Source organism: Ahaetulla prasina, chromosome 5 (genome assembly GCF_028640845.1).
Source record: "Ahaetulla prasina isolate Xishuangbanna chromosome 5, ASM2864084v1, whole genome shotgun sequence".
Taxonomy (NCBI): Eukaryota; Metazoa; Chordata; class Lepidosauria; order Squamata; family Colubridae; genus Ahaetulla; species Ahaetulla prasina.
Window position 1 is genome coordinate 59,037,717 of NC_080543.1, and position 17,311 is coordinate 59,055,027.

The following is a 17,311-nucleotide window of genomic DNA, read 5'->3' on the forward strand; positions in this document are numbered from 1 at the left end:
GTGGTGAGGTTTCAGCCTTCCTTACCTTGGGCATGTCTCTGAGCACTAAACACCTTGTACTTCTGAGAACTCCAGGTAGGTTGCAGTTCTGGCATATGACAGCATTGGAGGATAATGGGTTCCTGGCAGCTTCACAGTTGATTCTTCTCAAAACTCTGGCAGTTAATGGCAGTTAACTTTTTTTCCCCAACCCGTTTTTTGCGACCCTGTTGACTATTTGCAACAAAATGTTTGATGGTTCTGTGATCATGCCCCAATATCATAGCAATTTCAAGAGTGCTGCATCCCTCTGAACGTCTTTTTATAATTTTTGACTTTTCAAAATTTTTTGAATTTTTTCAGTTAAATTTCTTTTTTGGCCCATTTGCCTGAGGAAAAGCTGCTGCTAATAATTATGCATACCTTGACATAGGGTGAAGGTAGGCCACACCCTCCCTCATTACACAAATACACATCACCTGATATGCTTCTATCCACTAAGCATTCAAGTTTATATAGCTCGGAGGTGGAAAATATGCATAAAAATGATTATAGGGTCAAAATACTCACTTGCCTAATAATTATGCACACAATATATGTACAAAGTTAATTTTATCCAAATGCAAATTATGTTTTAAATTTTTCAGTGCATCACTTGAGATCAAGAGAGTTATGTGTATCATAGCATTATTCAAGCAACATCAAAAGGAATGCATGTGTTGTGCTATTGTTGCTGGCATGTCTATAATGAGAAAAACAATGTCTCAGTTACCTAGTTTGCATTTATAAAAAAGAATAGTTGATACATGTAATGCAATGTCATGAAATTAATTATTCCTATATGGCAGATATAGCTGTGAAGACATATTACTAACATATTAATTTATTTTTTAAGAACCTAGATGGCGAACATTGAGCTTAAAAAACATTCTGATTTTTGTTTCTTATTACAATTTATATGTGCTATATTACCAGAGATTTTGGCAGCTTAAGGGACGGGGTAGAATCAGGAAGCAGTTTGATACCCAGGCCCTTGAAGCTGGCATTTCCTCAGCAGTGAGAGCCTCTAAAAGCCCTCTTGCCAAGATTTCACTGGACAAGCAGATTCAACTTCCAGAAGTGTGACAGAGATTGATCACGACCTATACCATGTAGGGTTTTAAAGGTAACAAGCAATGCTCTGAATTGTACCTGGAAGTTAAACGATGCCAACTCCTTAGTAGCAAATTGCTACTTAACTACTAATAGCAGTTCTAGTATTAACTGAATAAAGTGATCACTAGAAAAAATATGAACAAATTAGATTAACATACCATTCTCTGGAATTGGTTCCATGTCCCATGGACTAAGTCGTTCAGTTTCACCATTGTCCCATCTATTTAACAAATTAGAAAAAAACAGTGAAGATATTTCTATGTAGAAAATATCACATTCTAGATGTAAAATTGCACTTTCGTTACACGTTTTATATATGTGCAGCCGCTGGGTGAGGTCATCAGTGGTTTCGGGCTGAGTTATCATCTGTACGCTGATGATACTCAGCTGTACTTTTCCACCCCGGACCACCCCAACGAAGCAGTCGAAGTGCTGTCCCGGTGCCTGGAAGCTGTACGGGTCTGGATGGGGAGAAACAGACTCAAGCTCAATCCCTCCAAGACGGAGTGGCTGTGGATGCCGGCATCCCGGTACAGTCAGCTGCATCTGCAGCTGACTGTTGGGGGCGTTAGTGGCCCCAAAGGAGGTGGTTCGCAACTTGGGCGTCCTCCTGGATGGACGGCTGTCTTTTGATGAACATCTGGCGGCCGTCTCCAGGAGGGCCTTTTACCAAGTTCGCTTGGTCCGCCAGTTGCGTCCCTTCCTTGACCGGGATGTCTTATGCACGGTCACTCACGCTCTGGTTACGTCTAGGCTGGATTATTGCAATGCTCTCTACATGGGGCTGCCCTTGAGGTGCACCCGGAGGCTGCAGTTAGTCCAGAATGCGGCTGCGCGAGTAGTAACGGGAGCCGCTCGTGGCTCCCATGTGACATCGCTGCTCCGTAGTCTGCACTGGCTTCCTGTGGTTTTTCGGGTGCGCTTCAAGATTTTGGTTACCATCTTTAAAGCGCTCCATGGCTTAGGACCCGGGTACTTACGAGACCGCCTGCTGTTACCCTTTGCCTCCCACCGACCCGTACGCTCTCACAGAGAGGGGCTTCTCAGGGTGCCGTCTGCCAAACAGTGTCGGCTGGCGGCCCCCAGGAGTAGGGTCTTCTCTGTGGGGGCAGTGATGCTCTGGAACGAACTTCCCCCTGGCCTGCGTCAAGTGCCTGACCTTCGGACCTTCCGTCGTGAGCTCAAAACACATTTATTCATTCAAGCGGAACTGGCATAACTAGTGTTGGATTTTAATTGGGTTTTCTTACTATTTTAAAATTTAAAATTTAATTTTTAACTATCAGCCTTTATAATTTGCTTTGTTTTAATTGTTATCTTAATTGTATATATTTTGTTTTTTACCCTTGGCTGTACACCGCCCTGAGTCCTTCGGGAGAAGGGCGGTATAAAAATTTAATAAATAGTAATAATAATAATAATAATAATAATAATAATAATGGGTGTGTGTGTGTGTGTGTGTGTAACTTTTGTTACACGTATATATTTATTTATTTATTTATTTGTGGGAACAGAATTCTAGAAAGGAGTTAGATATTTATATTAAAATGAGCATAGATCATACACTTCTCCCATATTCATCAGCAGAGCCCTGGTGATACAGTGGTTAGAATCCAGCATTACAGGCTGACTCTGGCCACAATCTGGAGTTCGATCCTTAGGGTTGACTCAGATTTCCATCCTTTCGAGCTCAGTAAAATGAGAACCCAGATTGTTGGGGGCAATATGCTGACTTTAAAAACCATTTAGAGAGGGCAGTAAAGTGAAGTGGTATATAAGTGCTATTGCTATAGTCCTATTGCTATCAATGCTCCCCAACTCCAATGTGCAGGACTTCAATGGTTTGGGTCTAGCAAAGGTTTAATTTTTTCCCACATTGTGGAAACCTAAGGAGTTTCTTGACAGCTATAATGGCCATTGAGATCTCTTTAGAACTACAATGGTCTAATTACTATCTCATTACATCTTCTGATGTGTACTAGTCACATCACAGTAGTCACTACATTAGAAGAAACTATGAAGCTCACTTTCTAGTAAGTGTTTAGGATCACAGCCCAGGTTACAAATGTCTGCATAATCCATCCATCGAAAATAAGGTAGACCTCCTAGGTTTATCTTATCTGGCCATCTTTTTTTTCTCTTTCTTTCTAAATATATTCAAACTTTCTAAAATTTGTTTTGCTTTATGAATGATCATGCTGGTTTGTTTGTTTGTTTTGTCTTCCATTCAATTAGGCAAAAAATAAAAGGCTCCAAGATAGCCAATCTGGTGTAGTTATATCAGGCTAGAATCTAGAAGACTGTGAATTCTAGTCCTGCCTTAGGCACAAGTCAGCTAAGTGATTTCGGCCTAGTCAGTCTTAGAAAACAGGCAATGGCAAACCATGTCGTGTCCGTCCCCTCCCCCAAATAGCAAAAAGAAAAAAAAAACCTGCAGAAACTCGTCCAAGCACACACCAAGAGTCAACTCTGATTCAAAGGAACCTCCAACCCATCCATCCACCCCCAATTCTTCATTATAGGAACTGACATGCTTTCATAAAATTATAATTTGCAGTTAAGAGACACAAAGTTTTTAAAAGTTATTAATAAATGCGACCATCCTGAAGCAAACATGTACGTACTTAACAATATAACACTGAAAAAGGCTATCTGGATATTGTGACTGATACGGCTCTTGACGCAAAACAATTCCAAACCACCAGGCATCATCAATAATTGAACGAAATCGATCATCTGTAAAGAAAAAAAAGTCCCAGAAACATACTGTTATCCAATCTCTTCTGTAAAAACTTCTATAGTCATTCTAAAACATCTAAAGCACTGTGCTAAGGAAGACTCCTATTTGGTCCTCAGATGCTTTTGGAATAGTTTCCATCATCCCTAATCAGCATAGCTAATGATCACTGTAGTTACAGTCTATACTCATGATGGCGAACCTATGGCACACGTGCCCAAAGTGGCACGTGGAGCCATGTCGCCTGGCACGCGCAGCATTGCCCGTTCCTCTTTCAGTTTTCTGGCATGTATGACAATGAGCTGGCCTTTTTGCACACAGCAGTGCCGGAAACTAGATGATCTTCTAGCTAGTCTTCAGTTTTCCTGTGTGAGCAGGTGTGCCGGCCAGCTGATCATCGCATGCGCACCAGAAACCTGGAAGAGTAGCTGGCTGAAACTGGAAGTTCGGTAGCTGAAACCAGAAGTTCATTTTCAGGGGTACACATGTGCCCTGGATAGCTCCTTTTCTGGGTTGTGGCTTAGGTGTGCGCTCCCTTTTCAGCACTAAGTGCCTAAAAGGTTCGCCATCACTGGTCTATACCGTACTTCAGACTGATGTTTTAAATACAATCATAGCAACATAATTTACCTACTAAGCATTAAGCAAAATTGGATATGTTTCAAGTTGTAAATTATTGGTACTACTATATACCTGTGAGAAAGTGATAGCGTGAGAAACTAACTTCTATTTACATAAAATAATTGTTAGATTCAAGCATTCAGATTTCCTGCATTTTATAAAGTGGAAGCATCCTCAAAAAGAAACTCTAGTTGTTTGATTTGGTTAACAATCCACTTTTAATACCCACACTACCTCTGTCTGGTTACCAGAAATGTTAGGCAGATTAGACTGAAACTTTCAGTTTAATATTTAAAATTAATATACAATGAAGCTATAAATAACTAAATAAGATTTTCAAGATGATTAATTCCATAGCAAGACAAAACCTAACTTACAAGGTTGCCAGTTCCTTTGCCATGCTTCATCAAAGAATTGACGCAACACCAGGAAGTCAATAACATCTGGCATATCATGGTATCTAGAAAGATTAAACTTTAGTCAAATGCGCAATGACTAGAACTATCGAAACAATCTTAAAAATAATATAGGGAAAAAGATACATACTTGAGAGAAAATGATTTGTCTTGAAGCTGCCCTGTAACATTATCCATGAGAGTAAGTTTAAGACAGCATAGTGTAGGAGGTCCAACTTCATAACGTATCCCGACAATTTTTACCAATTCTTGATCCTAACAAATGCACAAACATTTTTGTTAGTATTAATACAACAATTAGCTAAATTATTTATAGTTCTTTATCTGATAGATAGCCAATGGCATTCCAAATCACACTGAACTACCTCTCAGCATGCCTGGGGAGAAAATGCTGAAGAATGCTAGTTGTAGTTTAGCAACCTTTGAATGCCATATGTTATATGTGAAAGCATGTAAATCACAGGATAAATTGGGTAAAAATGAGCAACAACAAAATATTGCACTATATTAGGACACTGTGCAAAGAATCAACTTTGTGCCAATATATGGCATTCACCAACTTGGCAAGTGACTAGGCATCTTAATGGGACAGATTGTTTCTCTTTAAGTCTTGAATTCTGAATGACTCTGGAGCCTTACATATAAAGTACACACTGGAGTTGGGCAAGCACTATATATTCCAGCCAGATCCCCAGCTTGGAAAGCAGCCCAAACTTGCCTCATGTTTTCTATTATATTCTGGAGCCTTATTCAAGAAAGCTAGAACTTCCAGTAGGGGAAATGTGCAAATGGAAATTTAATTTATTTATTTATTTTTTAAAGAAATAGAATGCAATTTGTGGAGCTGTCAGAATCTGGAGTAAAATCTGACATACGTTTGCACAGAAATTATATTGTTTTTTCACTGCAGCAACCACTTGTTACAATTACCACTGTACGATCCTAGCTACTCTTTGCCAGGATAATTTGACTAAGAGGTTTTTACCAAGCTTTTTAACATTAGCTGATTACTTTACTCTATTTGTATGAATTTGTTTTGTTATCAAACAGTTATCAAAATTTCAGAAATATAATTAATTCTCCCAGGTACAGTCTCATAGTGAGGTTATCTTTCATACTAGCATATGCACACTCACTTCTATCAGTATGACAATGTGGGACTCAGAGTGGGAAGTGAATGCTGGGTTCTAGGACAACCCCACCCCCATCTATGTATTGTTTGATTATTTAAAATTATAGTTTAAGAAATAAATAGTAATATTGGTTTATAAGAGGAATAAATGAAAAAATAAAAGTAGACTAAAATATGATGTTCTTTAAACAAAGTAAAAAAACCTGACATGCAATGTGAAAACCATTCGAAGAAAACATCTTGTTGAAAAAAGCTAATTTATTGCTTTTTAAATCATACTTGAGATATCTACAAACTTAAAAAACACTGTGGAGTGAGAGTAAAACTGGTATGGATCAACTTTTGGTGACTCCGTGGATAAATGAAAACCATGCCAACATCTTGGTAATAATAACTCATAATTCTTCCAAAAATATTTCAGTAATCACTTTGATCTTATCTACCAACTTTATTTGTTGTCTTCCTCTACTTTATTTTTCTTCACCCTTATCAAGCATAGTAGTTGTTTTTCTAATCCAACTTCTATTTTTATCATATGTGCAGAGCATAACTGCTTGGTGACAATAACCTCAACAGAACAGTTAACTTTTATTTGGTCCAGGACTCATTGACTGTTTTTTTTTCTCAATCTATAGTACTCTTCATAACTCTTTTCAGTTCTGTAATTCAAATGTTTTTAATTCTTTTTCTCGTGCTCTTTCTTGATATCTAGCTTTCATAACAAGCTATTACCCATGAAAAGACAACTATTGAACTATTCTGATCTTTACTGTCACAGAATTATCCTTATGCATCTAATCGGGAAGGCTTCTATCTGGAAGGCTAGCAACTAGCGAGGAAAGGAAACTAGAAGTATTTCTTTTTGCTAGTGGTACCCTTCCCTCTCCCAGAGTTAGCTGTGATACACTGCTAATATTGGGGGAGGGAAGGCTAGTGATTAACAAGGAAAGGAAAACCAAGACCTTTGCCAGCACATCAGAAAGACAGGTGCTTGTGTAATTCTGTCACGTGGTACAGCAATGGAATGGCCTGGCCTCCTTCCATACCCCAAACTTCTGAGCTCTTGAGATCTTCAAAAGGTAAGTAAGTGATTGGCGATGGGAGGGTAGAGGGAAGCGTGTGAAATCCGATGAGCTGGCCAAGCAGGCTAACTGCATGTGGGAACCCAATGAGGCTGGGGGAACAGGCAGGGGGCATGCTGAGGATTGTTTCAGCATCCACATGGGTGCTGCAACAGATGAAACTTTGGGATTGAGTCTTAACTATCTTTGAGATGTTTGTCATAATTTTAAACCATCACTAAGTGACCTGTCACAGGGATTACCCATAGTAATTTTCACATAGCCATAATTATTAGATTTTACTATTTTCTGTCTAGTTTATTCTATTTGGATCATATATCCTTATTTTTTTAACTTGTATTCCCTTGCTTTGTTCTTCTTCTATATTTCTATTAAAGAAATATTTTTTTAAAAAAAGAAGCAGCATTTAATAGAAACAATCAGTACTAAGCTAGTCTTACCCTAAGCACCATTTTTCTCCAAGGTTCTTTCTGCGGATTCAACTCATAAATATTGTTTTTTCTTACTGCTTCAATATAAGCTTCATGGCCTTGTCGAAAATACATCACCTAATGTGAAGAAGAATGTAAATCAAAGAATGAAAGACAACCATACATTTATTTTAACTGAAACATTAGGACAAATTCTGAATAACCACAATCCTAACCCTTTTTATCTGATGTGAGATTGGCATCCTGCAATAGATAATTTTCCATTATTGTCCAGGGAGAGGTGTTATATGACCTTTGTCTGTAGTTTGAACCTTTGAACTTAAATCAGAGAAATCCATTACAACAAAGAAAAATAAAGAGATTAATCTCTATCAAAACCCAAGTGTATTTTTTTAAGGTACCTGGCAATCACTGATTAGCAGTGGGATTGGGATTATTGGTCACAACAAAGGATAATAATTTTTCATAATAAATTTAAATGTTTAATTCTCAGTTGATGTGAATACACAAACCCATTCTACAGGGAAAGTAGCTGACTCTACTGAGAAAGATCATGCTATAGCTTTTTTCTCCAAAATGCTACTTTTGCAATGGAAATGAAATATAATATAGCATTTAGTCAAAATATTTAGTACAGTATAATCCATGTAGCAATCTTGCATCAGAAAGCAGAGAATAAGCATGCCACCATTGTAGAATGAATTGTGACAGGAACTCTGGATATCTACCATGATGGTTACTTCTCATTTGCTGTAAAGGGACCCACAAAATAACCTATGGTCCAGAACCTATCTGCATCCTATCTAAGTCTTTGGCTGCTCATTCCTTCCTTGGCAAAATTTTAACCAATACAACTATGGAGTAGTCCATAAAGCAAAATGAGAAAAGCAGGAACATAAATTAATTCCTTAAAAATCTGTGCAATCACTGCTCAAGCCTTGTAATACAATTTTCCTTCCCAAACATTTCCAGGATGGGAGTATATCTTTCATACAAACAGGAGGTCATTTCAAAACAAGTTTTCAATGTTTCTTTCTCAGTTTAATATTAATAAAGCACTCAACAAATTGTGCTAATTATAGGCTGCCTTAGCAATTTCAGTAATTCACTTCATTTGAGATCTAAGAACCACCACCCCCTGCCATTTTTGAGCCAAATCTAATGAAAGGTTACATTTGGTAGAGCTCAACTGTCAAAGGCAGCCCTATAAGAAGCACATCCACCCATCTTTAAATGTTTCATAAAGTAGAAGATGACTAAATGGCTAACATTTAATTTTTTAAGAAAAACATGTTTTATTTGCAGTTTTCTTTTCACACCATACATATTTTGTGGACAGTGCATTGTCTGGGCCAAGTCTTTTTTAAAAAATGCTAACAATAATAATACAAATAAGTATGTGTAATCCTAATCTTCCAACTTTAACACTATTCTCTCTTCGTAATTTTTTTTATCATTTTTCCCATTAATTCATTTAAACATAAATAACATTTCTTTGCACCATGTATTTGTTATCCTCAACTAAATTACTATTATTTAATATTTTAAGGATTACTCATTATTCCACGATAACTTCAATATTCCAAATGTGTAGGATCTATCCCAGAAGTGTATCTCAAAAACCCCACAATTTCTAATCCTTAATATTTTAAATTAACAATATACTTTAACACACTATTAATGTTAATAATACAATTAAATTACCTAATCCTAAATTTCCATCTACTAATTTTATTTTTGGTTATAATAAGTTTTATTATCTATTAATATATATACTATTTTCCATTTGTATTTTCCTATTTGTATTAATATATTTTATCATTACCCCTAATCTCCTAACCTTTTTAAAATTCTAAAATTTTAAAATTATTGACTTTTTAATCACCCCTATCTCTCTTGGAATGTTGTAGCTCTTTTTAATATTTTTGTGCCTACTGAACATTCACTTCTGGATGCCCTTTGTCTCTTTCTGCTGTATTATTTGAACACCCATCAACAAGACTTTCTCATCTATTTCTTGAATATCGGGTTTCTCCTTTTCCTCCAATTGTTGAGGGACCTACATTCATTTCTGTTTCTTTAAACAATCCCTTTGTTTCCTTATTGTTCTTTATAGATTGACGCACAACTTTTAATATCGACTATTTCTTCATATCAAAGTGGGATAAAAGGTTTAATTCTTTAATACAGATTAAACAATGGAACGTATGTATTTAAAAGCTTTGTTAAGATCGGAAATCACTTTATGTTTTTTCTTTTTCTTTTTCACCCTTCCTTGCCCTTTAACTGTTCTCTTTGGCTTCTTTCTTTTCTTTTTCTTTATCTTAATTTTGTATCTGTTTTTATCTTCCTTCTTAAAAATAATTAATAAAATTATATATATTAAAAATATGGGTAACACTTGTGTAATGTAATTCTATCAACATAATTGACAGGAATCATCTCAAGAATTCTCAACTGATTGTGATAACTTGCTGTTCATAAATTAGCAGGGTGGAAGGCAAAGATACTTTGTATCTCTTCTAGTCATATGCTTTTTCTTCAATATTGTGTTGGACTGACAGAGTGACTGGGCCAAAATCAATGACTTTCGTGTCTAAGGGATGCTTAGAACTCAGTCTCAGTTTCTAGGCAGCATCCTTAACCATTGGCTCTTATGTTTATTATTATGCTATTTTTACATTTATGTACTACCCAGAAATGAATCCACTAATATTTCAGATTCAGTTTTTTATTAAATGCATCCATAGGCAATGGATATTTTACAGTTGATATCATTGTTTGCTATGAGAAATTTTTTAAATTAATTAAGAATTTGTCCCAGCAATTTGTTGATTGTGTTGTAGATTAATGCACAACATAGACTATCACTCCAGTTTATTTTCTGACCCTAAGGCAAAGCTATACAACAAAAGACTCTTAAATTTCTATCCCTTCCTATTTCAACCATTCATTTGCATTTAATTTTTGGGTGATGCCACTGTTGAATTTTATTTCACTTTATTTGATAGTTATGGCTTCTTCTCCCACACATATAGATAAAAATGATTGTTGTTACTGAAGACCACCAATTGATAGTTACAATACATTCACTATCTGTAGTATATATCAGTATTTTGCCAGTTTTAGTTTATAAATAAAATGCCAGATTTGATCAAAATGTAAAAGGATTTTCAAGTGTTAGAATTGATCCATTTGACATTTATATTCCAATTTGAGTGTTAATTTTTATTTCCAGTAGCTCATAAAAATTAAAAAAAGGATTGCATTACAAATTAAGCAAACCGAGCTTTTTATTTTTAAACTGAGTTGTAAATTTTGTGGTTTTAAAATATCATAAATTCTATAAAGTAACAAGTATATGGTAATACAATATAGCTTCCCATCTATGGATGAACTAAAATTACAGAGCCAGGTTTAAATAATCTACTTTAAAAGAAACATATAGTACAATTTTCTCACCTCATCTCCCATTTGTGGGACAAAAGGAGATCTTCGAAGTCTGATGTTTGTTATCCAGTCAGGAGGTTGAAAATCAGATAACAATGTTTGGTCTGCTGACTGTTGAGAAGCATTTACTTGTGCATTATTATAAAAAAATTAACTCAAAATAACATCATGACTGCATACAAGCCACTGATCTATAGCAAAAGAGTTACCATATTTTTCGGAGTATAAGACACACCTTTTTCCCCTCTAAAAGGGGGTGAAAATTTGGGTGCGTCTTGTATACCAAATTGGCCTCTGCCTTCCAACAATTTACCACCTTGCAACAAGCAGCAAGAAGAAACAGCCCATTTCGGCTTCAGCACAGCCTAATTAGCACAAGTTGATTGTCCTTTGGATCAGCCTCCCGACTCTCAACTGTTTCAAGCTGCAGTGATTGCCATTGCCTATTGCTGCACAGGCCTCTGCTGCTTGCTGCAAGGAGGTAAATTGCTGGGAGCAGATTTTTTTTTTCTTGTGCTAATCAAGCTATGCTGAAAACGAAAATGAAAGTAAAGCAGGCTATTTGCTGTAATGAGGCAAAATTGCTTGGAGGCAGAAACAGATTTCTTGTTTTCCTCACCAAAAAAGGTAGGTGCATCTTATATTCTGAAAAATACGGTAATTTCCCCAGGATTACCATGATCAATTCAAAAAAATTATGTTTGAACTAGACTATTTGAAGAAAACTATGTTCTACTATACAAAAGATAACCCAGTTAATAGTTTTATGAACTGCACCTATAAATTTTATTTTACAAATATATGCAAATTTAATAATATTTATAACATGAGATACATTTTTATACATTGAGTGGTATGGTGGCCTAGAGGTGGAGTTCTTGTCTCACATTCATGAGGCTGTGAGTTCGTTCCTAGGTAGATATTTCTCTCTCTGGGCACAATGAGAATAGATCTGCTGAATAAAGCTCCATATTGGCAACAGGAAGGGAATCCAGCCAATAAACACTCAATGCCATTCAGTTGCCCAGACTCCACCCCAGAAGGGATTATGGGGTCTAAAAAATGATACATTTTTATATATTGTATCCTTCCTTAAAACTTAACTTTGTATATAATTTATGCAAAATATATACTTTTACACATACTGTCCTTTAAAAAGAACATGTTAGTTAATATAGACAAAGTAATATAAAGGAATTAAAGGGGAAAATTTAATTGGCAAAGATAATCTCTAGTGTAAATATAGCAATACCAATGTGTGTTATGTGTGTACAAAATTTACAGCATTGGGGTAACAGTGTAGAAGAAATGACATTCTGCATTAACTATTGTCATGCCTACATAGATTTAGAGAACCTAGTTCTTAGCGATATCCTCCCTTATAATATTGAAACTAGTAATTATTTATCTTATGTTCAGTATTCTCACTTACTGACCATTCAACAATCATTCAAAGTCACAATGATGCTGAAAAAGGAGACTTACAACTAGTTCTTGAAGTTGCGGCCATCACATGCCACTAGTCATTCAATCATGATTTGGACGCTTGGCAACTAGTATTCATTTTCAATAGGTGATGTGTTTCATAGTCACAGAATCACCATTTGCAACTTTTATAGCCAGCTGCTGACAAGCAAAATCACTTGGGCAGGAAGTTGCATGTTGCTGCCCCATGGTGTCATGCTTTACCAGCAGTGATTCACTTAACCAACATAGCTAAAACTGATGTCATAGGTCAATCAGACATTTGACAGTTCACTTTATGACCAGACTGCTTAGCAACAGGATTGCTAGGCCCAACTGCAGTCGGTAATAAGGACTACTTGTAGTTTCTATAAAAATTAAACCTAGATAACATGACTGGAATATTTCAAACACATGAAGATGTTATGGAATTATCAGTTATTTAAATTCAGAGTTAATTTTTAAGACATTTCATTTGCAGATGTATACTGCTTGTATTAATATTTGCATATTAGTTGCAAGGAAAACTATTTTTGCATAGTTCTTCATTATTCACTATTTGAACTAAGAATAATTTATGATATTACGTGCTGACTAAATGCTGCAAAAAGTCAAATCCCAAGTAATTGTACAAGTAATCCTTGACCTACTACCATAGTTGGGATCAATATTTTCTTTATAAGTTACTGCAGTTGTAAAGCAAGTCATCACGTGACTGGACTGGATTTTATTAATTTTTTCCATGGTTGTTAAGCAAACCAACACGATTATTAAATCACTCACATAGTTGTTAATTGAATTTAGTTTTCCCAAATGATTTTTTGACAGAAACTGGCTGAGAAAGTTGCAAGCCCTGATTGCTGAAATTGGTCATAACTCTGAGCAGCTGCCAGGCGTCTGAATTGAGATCATGTGATTGCAAGAGTGGGTCATCAAGCACTTTTTCTCTGTTGTAACTTTGAACTGTCATCAAATGAATGGTCATAAATCAAGAATTACCTGTATTCCTAAAAGTAGAAAAACAGATAAAATTCAATACCGCCCTGAGTCCTTAGGGAGATAGGGCAGTATATAAATATGATAAATAAAATAAATAAAAAATACCTCGTGTTTTTTCGGTTTATATTTTTTCCGTCTTTTTCTCCTTCTTTTGGGTGGAGAATTTTTTTCTATTGATACTTCATCTTCAGAAGAAATGCAATATCTAATGATTTTACGTTGAGACATTCTCACAGGAGGATGTAGGTTAATTCCTGCATCAGCAATCCAGTCAGAATACTGACTTGAGGAATCACTATGAGGGAACAATATTATATGGTACAAGTTGAAAACCAAAATTTTTACTGTAGTTAAAAATGTTCTGTAATTAGATTAATAGCTTAAATTCTGTAAATTCTAAGACTGTTTGAAGCTAAGCTTAAATACTGTCAGTTTTTAAACAAACAGATGTTACAACATCTATTGTCCTACTGGTAATCTGTAGAGTTACACATATGGAATTAGGAGTGAGCAAGCCACAATATTAAACTTTCTAAAGGTAATATTAATAAATTAAAGTTCACAATGAATTTTAGTCATACTTTGCATATTGAAAGCTTAGAAGGGCATGTTGCATTTTCTGTTATGGCAATACAAATCAGTTTGGAGCTATATAAGACATTTTATTAATGTTGTATGTTAATAAAGACACACACTGATGTATGTGAACTAAAACCTTTCAAATATTTTAGACTATTATTCTAAAGAGTTGCAACAGGATTACTGAGCTTTAATCAAAACATTCAGCAAACACAAGACTGTGTCAACAGCAGCAGTCAATAGCAAGCCATGCAAACAACAGCACAGCATCTTTTTTAGTGACAAAGCTGATACAACTCCTCCTGTATTTAAATTCTAAACTATTTTTTTTCAAGAGGTCCCCAAAGAAATTAAATGCAATGTTGCCAAGTTTCAAGTATATGACATATGTATATCTGACAGTGATTTTACCTGGAACTATTACTGCTGGATTTCTTGTCACTCTTCCATTCTTCCTCACGGGAAGTCAAACTCAATCCATCACTTTCTTCTGCTTCCTAAATTACCAAATAGTTTGAGTACTAAACTATATCCTAATTTAAAGATTATTTATTACACTGCTACTTTATCACACAATTTATCATTCACTAATAAAGTAGAATAGTTTATCAATCCTTTTGCTAGCATCTTTGCCATACTGAACACCTCGTGTATAAAGCTTATTGAAAAACATAAAATCATATCATAAAATCATTTTAAAAAGTAACAAAAAATATTTCTATTCTATATGTGTTTCAAAGAGAATATGTTCACAATATTAAATAATTCTTAGGCCAAATTAGAATCACTGAAAAAAATTGGAAATTGGAAATGCAGGTATTCAGATTAAAGGTTAGTAAACTATCTCCCTAAATAATCCATTTCAGAGTCAAATTCCTCTTAAGAGTTAGGAATTTTCTCCTAATTTAATTAGAATTTTCTTAAGATTGGAAATAAAAATATAGACAACATAAACTCTATTTTTGGTCATTGATGATGACCAAAAAACCCACTTTTTCAAATCAAAAGACAGGATTAAGACTTCTTATGCCATGGAGGGACTTCCATCCAAGTCTTAAATGTACCTTTTAATGAGGAAGAGAGTTTCTGTTTCTTCAACTCTATTGAAGAAAGAAGCAATACATGTAGTCCTTGACTTACAACCATTCATTTAGTGACTGAAGTTACAACAGAACTGAAAAAAGTGGCTTATGATAGTTTTTCACACTTATGACCACTGCAGCATTCCCATGGTCACATGATCAAAATTGGACACTTGGCAATTGCTATGTACTTATGTCAGTTGCACTATCCTGGGGTCATGTGATCACCTTTCGTGACATTCTGACAAGTAAAGGCAATGGGAAAGCCAGATTCACTTAATAACCATGTTGCTAACAACTTTGGAGCTTGGTGGCTCATAGTTAGAATACTACGTTGATAACCTGCAAGCCCATGTTCAAGACCCGAGTGCTCCTGTGCAATGAGGTGAGCTCCCGTCATTCGTTCCAGCTCCTGCCAACCCAACAGTTTGAAAGTATACAAAGTAGATTAATTGGTACCACCTTGGCAAGCTCATTAACAGGGACATGAAAGGAGCTCCCAACTGGGTATCTTTCAGGCACCTGTGAAGTCACCGGCTAATCCTTTCAATCCAGAAGTTCCTCTGAAATGAATATAATGATGTCTAACAACTGCAGTGGTTCACATAACAAATAATGTCTTAAAAGGAGGCAAAACTCAATGAACAACTATCTTGCTTAGTAACTGAAATTTTGGCTCAATTGTGGTCGTAAATTGAGGACTACTTGTAATCCGTATCTATTCAGGATTGTGGTGATCAACTGCATGGTAGAATAGCCATGAGAGAAGCTTTGTTTTTGTAGACATGGACAACAGGATCATCCTGTGGACACACTGTTAAATATCCCTTTGAGTCACGTGCTCTCGCTTAAAATATGAATCACAGACATGGGAGATGGGTCAAAACTCAACTAAGATCAACTAGGTACTCTGTTTGGAAAATTCACTAGTCCCTTATAATGGACAATACATGGCATTTATTTCAATCTGTTCTTTTGTCTCATTAAAAAAAGACTGAGAGAGTCATTTTACACTCACCACTGTAGGCATAAGTACACCAGTGGGATCCCTTAAAGATTATATTGATATCACTCATGCATTAGACCAATGCTTCTCAATTATTTTCTGTCATGCCCCCCTAGGAAGAAGAAAACATTTTTCGCGCCCCCGCGCGCGACTGTAAACACGGGGCTTAGCTTGTTATGACAGTGTTTGCCGAGGTCAAACGCGCCCCCCTTTACGGAGCCTCGCGCCCCCCCTGGGGGGCCCGCCCCACTATTTGAGAAGCACTGCATTAGACAGATACAAGACCATGATTATGGGACATAAGGAACTGGCTTCTTCAGGAAACACAAAGCTTGGTACTAATAAATAGGGTGGAGACTTTTTTGCTGCTGTGGGAATTCAAACCACAAACAACTTTTACTTTGTCCTAATTCTACTTCTTTGGATTACTGGAGATTTCATTCTTAAGGAAGGAAAAGTAAGAGTAAATGTGCCATGATAAAAGAGTGCAGTTCCTCAAAGTGTTGAAGGTTATTCATGAATGGATGGCCTAAGAAACTGAAATAATAAACAAATGGGTTTGATGATAATCAAGATGGTATAGTGTTGAGAAAATCTTTTCCCCTCCTTTTGAATTAATCAAAGAGGACATGCATTGAAGTTCAAGTATATTCTTAAAGAAAGGTTTCTTCCATTATTGATGAGCAGAAAATTGGAAGTACATCACAGGGTATGGGAGGCTATCTGTCACCTATTCAGCATTTGAGCAATCTTAACAAGAAATATTTACTGGTATCTTTGTGTTATTCACAGTTCCCCCCCCCCCAAAAGCAACAACAACAACAACAACGAGAGAGCTGTTATGAACTTCAAAGCACTGAACTAATTCATCAGAGTTTGGACATTAAAAATTTAAGATTTAGAGCAAAGACTGTTCTTTCCAACAATTTCCTGGCATCAATATGGCTGTCTGATGATACAAAGTTTTCATATTCCCATCAGATCACTGCACTGCAAGTTTCTCAGGTTTACTTAGGGATTACAATTCAGAAAATCTTGGCATCAATGAAATGGCTTCTCAAAAACATGGCAAAATTACAAGGCATGATAATTGCAGCTCAAGACTTCTGCTCTATTTACAGAGGCAGTTTAGTAGTAACTCACTTAAGCCTGATGATCAGGTGCCTATGATGGCTATT

General features: G+C 36.0%; 1 protein-coding gene across 2 annotated transcripts in view; it reads right to left on the reverse strand.

Annotated features, from left to right (window-relative positions):
- The window catches only part of BRWD1 (bromodomain and WD repeat domain containing 1), an 84,663-nt gene that overhangs the window by 31,835 nt on the left and 35,517 nt on the right, over window positions 1-17,311 (reverse strand). For both annotated transcript variants that reach the window (XM_058184953.1, XM_058184952.1), the window contains exons 22-29: window positions 14,457-14,542; window positions 13,572-13,761; window positions 11,016-11,114; window positions 7,563-7,670; window positions 5,039-5,163; window positions 4,870-4,952; window positions 3,759-3,870; window positions 1,293-1,354 (exon numbers count right to left, since the gene is read on the reverse strand). In XM_058184953.1, the coding sequence (XP_058040936.1) occupies window positions 1,293-1,354; window positions 3,759-3,870; window positions 4,870-4,952; window positions 5,039-5,163; window positions 7,563-7,670; window positions 11,016-11,114; window positions 13,572-13,761; window positions 14,457-14,542 (865 nt within the window). The remainder of the gene's footprint in view (window positions 1-1,292; window positions 1,355-3,758; window positions 3,871-4,869; window positions 4,953-5,038; window positions 5,164-7,562; window positions 7,671-11,015; window positions 11,115-13,571; window positions 13,762-14,456; window positions 14,543-17,311) is intronic.